An 8,533-nucleotide genomic window follows, 5' to 3' on the forward strand; every position below is an offset into this window, starting at 1 on the left:
CACCCTCCCACCGACACCCCCCTACCCCGAACTCCCTTTGCACAACAAAGGGCTTCTCGCCAAACCTGCTTCCTCTCCCTGCAGCAAATCTCCAAAATGATGGAGCTGGCCAGAGAGAAACAGGCGGCAGAGCTGAAGGCCCTGAAGGAGATGGCGGAGATGTACGACTGCCTCCCTCCCACACCTGCCTCACCTCCCAGCAAGGGCTCGGCCGCCCAAAACAGCTCCTTCATGCCTGTCTCTCTGCAGCGACACCAAAGAGATGAAGAAAAAGCTGGAGACCAAGAGACTGGAGCGGATCCAGAGCATGACCAAAGTCACCACAGATAAGATGGCCCAGGAGAGGTGAGCCCTGGAGGGGAGCCCCAGGGCTGGGCAGACCCCACTTCAGGTGGAAAGGGGCCTCTCTACAAGTGGATCCTGACTCACTTCCCAAAGATGCACCTGTCCCCTGGCTCTCCAAAAAGCGGATCCCACCTGTCACCTTTGATCAGAGTGTCCTCCTCAGACAAAACACGGAGGCCAACACTACAGGGGCAGAGCCCTGGAGGCAGCTGAGCCTGCAGGGAGGGAGCTGAGGCCTTGGGACCCCAGCCTGTCCACTGTGGTGACACTGTTTCCCATGGAAGCCTTAAAGGACAGCGGGTCTTGGTGGGGAAATGGTTCCCTCAGAGGGCCCCATGACTCCCAGTGGCCCCTACATACTCCTTGGGTCCCCACGCCTGCCCCCAGCTGCTTCCTGCCCTATGTTGGATTTCTCATTTGCCTGCACCCTGCGTAGCCTGCATGTTACCCTCCTCTCCCTGGGGCTTTTCTCCCTTTTCTAAAACTCCAATTACACCAACAGGTTGAAGAGAGAGATTAACAACTCCCACATCCAGGAAGTGGTGCAGGTGATCAAGCAGGTGTGTAAGGGCTGTGTTCTTCCTAAACACACACACACACACACACACACACACACACAATCTCTCTTCACGAGTGGGAAGGGGTGGCCCCAGGCCCTGACTTTGCCCTTAGGAGATGCACTGTCCAGCACTGTCCATGCAGCTGGGGTGGAAGGGGACATCCTGGGGTTCTGGCCTGTGTATGGAGGTTGGGGTACCAGCCTGAAGGGGTCTGTCTCTGGCCAGTTCTCATGTGTGGAAGTGGTATGGGCTAACGCCAGTATCAGGGCCAGGGGAGGCTGGGAGTGGCAAGGGTCGGGGGATGAAGAGGGAGTGAGGAGGCTTCCTGAGGTGCCAAGGAGTTAGAAGAGAGAATGGACCTGAAGCTCCCCTGGGGATCATTCACCACAGAACAGAGCTGCCACCTACTGGGTCCTGACCTGTGCCAGGCACTCTGCCAGGTGCCTCACATGAGCTGTCTTGTATAATCTTTTACAGTCCAGTGAGACAGGTGCTGCTTTCCTTATCTTACAAATTTAGAAAACTACCTAAATGTTAAGGAATTTGCCCAAGGTCTTACAACTAGTTAGCTGGGATTACAGCTGGATTCTGACCCAGCTTGCGCGTCTGTGCTGTCCTGATTCTCTGCCATCCACTCCCACCCAGATGACAGAGAACTTGGAGAGGCACCAGGAGAAGCTGGAAGAGAAGCAGGCTGCTTGCCTGGAACAGATACGGGAGATGGAAAAGCAGGTAACAGGTTCACTACTGGGGCCCCCAGCAGAACTGAATGGGTTCTGGGGTGTAAAGGGGCCCTGCCCCAGGGAGCTGCCAGTCAGAGGGCAGGGAAGGAGCCATCATCCTTCACTGTGGGGTCCCGAGGCCCTTTCAAATGAGGCAGTTCTGCAGATCTCTGCCTGGCTGGGATCCCTTTCTTCACAGGCTCCTGATGGGCTCCACCACTCCCCCACCCCGCCTCTCACCCCAGTCTCCTAGGAGCTCCGAACATGGATATTGGGCATCTCCTTTTCCCACTGTCCAGGGAGCGAGGGTGGACAGGGGGCCCTCCTGAGCCAGGCAGGGGTCCTTGCTGTCTCTACAGTTCCAGAAGGAGGCGCTGGCAGAGTATGAGGCCAGGATGAAGGGTCTGGAGGCAGAGGTGAAGGAGTCGGTGAGGGCCTGCTTCAGGACCTGCTTTCCCTCTGAGACCAAGGACAAGCCTGAGAGGGACTGCGAGTGCCCCCCAGAGCTGTGTGAGCGGGACCCAGTCATAGCAAAGGCAGATGCCCAGGAGAGCCGCCTTTGATGCTCCCATCCCACTGGGATATTTAGCAAGGATGTTCAGCCCCTTCTCTGGGATGTGGCTCTATTCCCCCAGGAAAAAGGAGCCCCAGCCTTCTGAGGCTGTGGGAACCTATGGCTGCCTTGGACGCTGCAGCCCCCTCCTCAACGGCCAGGCCAGAGGCCAAGACAGGACCTAGGCACCCTCACAGCAGGGCCTCTCTGGGGCGTAGAAGTCTTCTCAAGCTGACTTCCTACCCCCATATCTCTAGATAAGTGTCATATATTTGTTGAAGGCAAAAGACTATGGACTGGGAGGCAGAAAGTGGGGTCCTGGCCCCGCTCTGCCTTTCCTGTTGAGCAACCAGTGGTACCCCACTCTGGGCTCAGTTTCCTCACCTGGAGGGTTGGACCCACCCACCTGGAACCTCCACTCTAGCCCCAAACCCTCCAGCCCCAATGTTAGCAGCTCTGCCAGGCTTCCAGGCCCCATCAGGCCTGCCCTGAGTTGGCCTTGTCCACTCCTTGAGGCAGAGCCTGGCACTACCTCACAGCTCCCTGGGGATGGCCACTCCCTGGCTGAGGGCCCTCCCCTCCCCTCTGCTTGTCCAGAACGGCAGGCTGAAATGGAAAAGCTGCCTCAGCCCTGCTTGGCTGAGTCACGAGGGGCAGTGGCCTCTCGGGTGCTCGTCTACCCTGAACCTGGCCCACCCCTCTTCCTAGGCCTGGGGGCAGACTCTTCCTAGCATGTACCCCTCTCAGGCTGCCTGCCTGACAACGTCGGCATCATTTGCTCTCCTGAATTTATGAGGTTTATTTATTTTTCTCCTTCCTGCTCCTATTAAAGAACCTCATCCCAGTGTTTCCTGCTTAAGCCTGGTCTCTATTCTACAGGTAGGAAATGGGGAGCAGGGTAGTGGAGTGCCCCTGAAATGAAACAGGCTGGGGGAAAAAAAATCTCTTGTGAGCTGAACCCAGGGTTAGGTCCTGTCCAGAGTCCAGTGAAACAGCCCTGCCTCTGGGCTTGAAGAGGATTCATTTCCCCTTCTGCTGGCCCTGATGCCACGATCACTGGAAAATTATGTCACCCCCTCTTTGCCCCCACACAGATGTGGCCCTTCATTGTTTCCACTCTCAGGGTTGGAGCAGAAGAGCTGAGTACAAAGATGTCCCCTATTTTGGGGGAACTCCAAACTTTTAGGCAATCTAGGCCCCTTTAGGAAGACAGAGTAGGTGGATGCTCAGGCCCCTATGGCAGCTTTGGTTGACCTCAAAACTTGTTGTAGAGGGGCTGGTGGGCAGCCACTCACTGCACCGATGACATGATCCCATATCCCAAATAGGGACAGGCACTGTCTTAGGAGAGGCAGAGGGGGTTGATTCTGGGAAGAGGTTGTTTTCTTATTAGAGTTACAGCAGATGCCATTAGCTGTGCGCACCTGTTCCTCTGGAAGGTAAACAGGTCCTCCTGCCCCCACCCTGCCATCCCATCCCTCTGGGAGTCTGACCTCTGGGATTCCACCAGGCCCTGGCTGTAGGGTGAGGTGAGGGGCCTGATCATTTACTGGGCTAAGGCCTAGCATTGATCAGCCTGCTCGCTACATCACTACAGACTGGATACACTGGGGCAGACCACCTACACCCCAGGGCAGTGCCCTATGTTCAACCTTTCTGCCGGCCACTGGGCTGTAAAGGTGAGGATTCAGGCCTAGAGGAACTCACTGACCCAGGCATGTACACGTAGGCCACAGCCAGAGCTCAGTGGAGCCCACTGGGCAGCCCCCAGATTTTGCTGATGACTGTTCAGGAGAAGGAAAAGCTGCCTTCCCCTCGCCTCTGGGCCAGGTCATGCGGAGTCTCTGGGCTCCCAGTTTGGAGCTGGGTGGCCCAGGAATGGGGAAGGCGATGCAATTCTGCCCCTGGAGATGCCTCTGCACAGCAGACTGGGGCCTTCCCATGTGGCCAGGCCTGGATACCCGCCTCCCTGCTTTCCTCCCAAAAAGGCAAGGTGCCCCTTGGGCAAATGCCATCTCTGGGCCTTGGAGATGAAATTAGTCCCTTGCTGCAGGGGATGTACAGAGGAAGAGCTGACGCCCTCCCTTGGGGTACTGGGGCAGGTGAAGGACACCTGGGTTCCATCACTGCTATGTATCTATGGGACTGGGTCAAGGCTCCCTTTCACCCCTCATGCCTCAGTTTCACCTTTTGCACAAAGAGAAGGGTCTCTACCCTTTTCCCAATCCTATTGCTGACTCAGACTCAAGTCCCCTGCTGACTCACCCCGCCCCCTGCATCCCCTGAGCAGCCCTCTGGATCTCCCAGACACGTGCCACCAGGCCCAACCCTGCCAAGCTGGTGCAACGTGACAGCGTGAGGGGGCTGGTGACACTTGAGGAAAGAAGGGGCCCAGAAAGGAGGCAGTTGCAGACACAGTGACAGACCACACTGAGGCATCTTGGGGAGGGAGCCCTTTTGCCAGCCTGGAGCCTGCTCGGGGGACAGGCCCAGCCGGTGGGATGGGAGGGGAGAAGAGGGGAGGTGAGTATGACGTGTCTGCCTGCCCCCTGCCTGCCTGGGCTCCATCTCTTGTCAGCCTTCAGCTCCCTAAGCGACAGCTTCTAATTCCGGCTGTTGGTGCCTCTGTGCTCTGCAGCAAAGTCTCAGCTTTTTTTCAGCTTTGCTGTTTCTTTTCTGTTCAGAACATACTGAGCCCACAGGGAAGTCAGAGCAAAGGCTCCAGGGCTCGAGACCTGGCACCACCACCCCCTTCCTGCCATGGGAACCAACTGCTCCTTCCAAAGGGTACCCAGCACAGCACTTTCTGCCCCAACTCTTCTTCCCTGGAACTGTCTCAATCCACCACGGGGAACAGGGACAGAAATGAAGCTCAGTTGTCTCAGGGAGGAGGGGCTCTTCAGGACCAAGAAAGTGCCCATTCGGGGTTTCTACTGTTTCTCTCCTCCACCTGGGGGGTGCGAGTCATGGCTTGTCAGGCTGGTGGGCCACACGCAGGTTCCAGGGTTGCTCCCTCCTCTGACCTTGGAAATAGAAGGAAAGAAAGCAATTTCCCTCACACTGCTGAAAAGAGAAGTTGAGTCATAAAGGGAAGAAAAGCCTTTCTTCTGCTGAGTAAAGAAGGAGAGCATTCCTGCCCAGTTATTGGGGGTGGAGAGTCTGTACCCATTCCTGGGGGCCACCCCAGAAAGGGGCCCTAGCTCTGGGGGCGGGAGCAGCTTTGAGGGCTGCACTCTAAATAACTATGCAGTTCTAGAAAAAACAAAACAAAACAAAACAAAAAAAATTGAAATAACTATGCAGCTCTTTCCCTGACACTCTCTAACTTGTTCTTGTGTAAAGCAGGCAGGGCTGGTATTTATCAGTCTCATTTTGCAGCTGAGAATATGCAGGCTTGGAGCCACAATGCTAGTAAATGCCTTCAAGCTGGGACTTAACGCTGATGTCAGATCTGTGGCCTTTCTATGACACCAGGAAAGAAAACTGGCAGAGCCCTGACCAAAGGCTTAACAAATGCAAAAAGAGAAAAGGGGGGCTTCATAGTGGGTGCAGGTACACATCACATGCTCCTCACGTGACAGAGGGGAGTGGGAGCCTCTGCTCCACGGCCTGGGCGCCAAATTCAAGACAGACATCACTGGAGCCTGGGAGCTGGAGAGAGGCAAGGGGCTTAGGGTGCAGGGCCATGAGCCCACTTGCCACGCCCATCTATGCCCAGTACCTTTCCCCAGGCATCTCCTACTGCAAAGCATCTGCTCAGGCTGAGAACACCATCATTCTTTCCGTATTTCCCATCTCTGATAGGAAGGGACCCCTTAAAGCAGCCCTCAATAGTGTCCCCTGAAGGTTTATCCTGCTTCCAAGCCTTTGCCTCCAGAACCCGTTTGGAATTACTTCCTTTTTTTTTTTTGAGACAGTGTCTCGCTGTGTCACCCAGGCTGGAGTGCAGTGGTGTGATCTTGGCTCACTGCAACCTCCGCCTCCCAGGTTCAAGCGATTCTCCTGCCTCAGCCTCCCAAGTAGCTGGGACTGCAGGCGCGGGCCACCACGCCCAGGTAATTTTTGTATTTTTAGTAGAGACGGGGTTTCACCATGTTGGCCAGGATGGTCTCGATCCCTTGAACTCGTGATCCGCCCGTCTGGGCCTCCCAAAGTGTTGGGATTACAAGTGTGAGCCACTGCGCGGGGCCTGGGATTCCTTCCTTGGAAATAGCCCAGATCCCGCACATCCTGGAAGTCCCATCTTTACAAGGCCCCAGAGCCCTCTCCTCCTCACAACTCCATCTTTTCATCCAAGGACTGTGCTGGTAGGTATTTAGCAGATGTATTCAGCCCTCAGATGACAACGTCCACTTTTTAAGTCCCGGTGTTGTCTTCTTAAGAGGGGGAACGTCTCGCATCCAGAACCGAGCTTCTGCCTCTCTCTTACCGCTGCCGGCAACAAAATGTGCGGCTCATGAAAAGTCTCAGTCAATTCTGCAGCTGATACCTGCTTCGCTCCTTTACAAATATCCATTCCAACCCTACTCACTCCCTCCCCACCACCCACACCCAGGCTCTGTTGCACCCTAACTCCGCTCCGCCCAGGCTTGTGTATCATCCCCCTCCTCCAGGACCGAGGGGGACCTGCTGGCCGGAGGGAGAGGAGATGCAGTGGTTTCTCTAAGCATCTTACAGCAAATGGAACTTGTGCTCGCCTCCTGTCCTTAGGGGCCAGCCAGTGGTCAGAGCCAGAACCCTGTGGCCTGGGGGTTGTTTTGTGCTCAAGGGAGAAACAAGGGGCAGGCAACCTCGCGTGGGTCCCTAGCTCTTTCCAGGGTGGCGGCGCCAGGGAACTCCTAACATGCCCGCGGCACTCCCGGGTCCTAAGGAGCCTCTTCCTGGTTTGGGCGTCTACACTCTGCCCGCTAGGCAGCCACCGGGAGTTGACACGCGCGTGCGTTGTCGGGGTTGGAGACGTCTGAAATTGGAGAGTGCACTCGGCCCCCACCTCTCGTTCCACGGAGCGTGTGCGGGAGGAACAATTGTGTGTGAGTGCGTGATTCTCTGCACTTCGAGTAGCAGTTTCCAGCCAGGCTGAGCGCCCCCAACCTGCGGCACGTATACCCCCTCCCCCAAGTTACTCCTCATCCGCCTTTCGCTGCCACCCCTAGCTCGCGCGTGGTCCAGTTCTGCGCTCATGGGGTCCCATTTCCTTTCACCCTGGACTGCTGGGGGCAGCTCTCAGTCTTCCCCGACGAGCCCGAGCTCCCGCCAGTTTCTAAGGAGCCGAGGGCACGGACTCGGGTGGGGGCGGAGAGCGGGGAGAGAAGACTGCAACTTTGGGATTGGCCCGGTCGGGTGCATGTGGCCCCCGGCGAGCAGCCCCCGCCCCCGCCCCGCAACCGCCGCCGCATTCCCAGCGGAGCGCGGAGGAGGAGCCGCTCCCCGACTTCGTGGGCCACGAAGAGGTGGGGGTCAGGAGCGGTCTCCCCCGCCCGGTCCGTCTCTGCCCTGACGGGGCAGTCGGCTTCCAGGGCAGCCATTGCCATGGAGACCCCCAAGTCTATAAAGTCAGGTATCTAGGCGGGCGGCAGCTCCCACGCCGCCGAGCCCCCCAAGAAAGGAGCAAGCGCCCCGGCGTGGCCCGGCCCCCGCGAGAGGGGAGGAGGCGGAGGAACGGCGCCAGCAGCTTGAGGAGCGGCGCGCCCCGCCAGGGCTGGAGGCAGGCGTGCACGGCAGGCGCCACCGTCGCTGCGGGGGAGCGGGGGCTGCCCTGGGTGCGGGTGAGTGGCACGGCTCCAAACCACGAGGACTGAGGGGCGCCGGACACGGGGAAAGCGGCGGGAGAGCCCGGAGAGGGTCGAGCCTCGGCTGCCGACGTCTGGTGGCGGGCCAGGAGCGGAGCCCGGAGTAGCGAGCAATCAACACCTCCAGGCGGGAGGCCCGGGGAAGGAGCGGCGAGACGCCAAGCGTACGGCCCAGCAGCGGCGGGGCAGTCGGAGCCTCCGGGACACCGGAGTAGGAACCTCGGGACCGTCGGCTGCAGCCGCCCACGCGCGGAGGGAGAGGTATCAGAGCGCGGGCGGAGGCCGGTGCCCCGCGGGGCGCGAGAACAGGGGCGCCCCCGTGCGGAGCTGCCAGGCAGCCCGGGCGCGGCGGTCGGGGCCATGCTCAAACCCAAGGACCTGTGTCCCCGAGCGGGGACACGCACCTTCCTGGAGGCCATGCAGGCGGGCAAAGTGCACTTGGCCCGCTTCGTGTTGGATGCGCTGGACCGCAGCATCATCGACTGCCGCGCGGAGCAGGGCCGTACGCCGCTCATGGTGGCCGTGGGGCTGCCGGACCCCGCTCTGCGCGCGCGCTTCGTGCGG

General features: G+C 58.5%; 2 protein-coding genes across 2 annotated transcripts in view; both read left to right on the top strand.

Moving 5' to 3' along the window:
* Positions 1–3,027, top strand: part of PLCB2 (phospholipase C, beta 2) — a 20,686-nt gene extending 17,659 nt beyond the window's left edge. Inside the window, exons 27-31 of the mRNA XM_011932715.1 lie at positions 85–161; positions 250–345; positions 848–905; positions 1,551–1,637; positions 1,987–3,027. Of these exons, the coding sequence (XP_011788105.1) occupies positions 85–161; positions 250–345; positions 848–905; positions 1,551–1,637; positions 1,987–2,190 (522 nt within the window). The 3' untranslated portion in view covers positions 2,191–3,027. The remainder of the gene's footprint in view (positions 1–84; positions 162–249; positions 346–847; positions 906–1,550; positions 1,638–1,986) is intronic.
* Positions 3,028–8,329: 5,302 nt separating this feature from the next.
* ANKRD63 (ankyrin repeat domain 63) overlaps positions 8,330–8,533 on the top strand; it is a 1,168-nt gene continuing 964 nt past the window's right edge. The window contains exon 1 of the mRNA XM_011932717.1: positions 8,330–8,527. Coding sequence (XP_011788107.1) covers positions 8,330–8,527 — 198 coding nt within the window. The remainder of the gene's footprint in view (positions 8,528–8,533) is intronic.

The sequence above is a fragment of the Colobus angolensis genome, unplaced genomic scaffold, assembly GCF_000951035.1.
Source record: "Colobus angolensis palliatus isolate OR3802 unplaced genomic scaffold, Cang.pa_1.0 Scaffold97, whole genome shotgun sequence".
NCBI lineage: Eukaryota > Metazoa > Chordata > Mammalia > Primates > Cercopithecidae > Colobus > Colobus angolensis.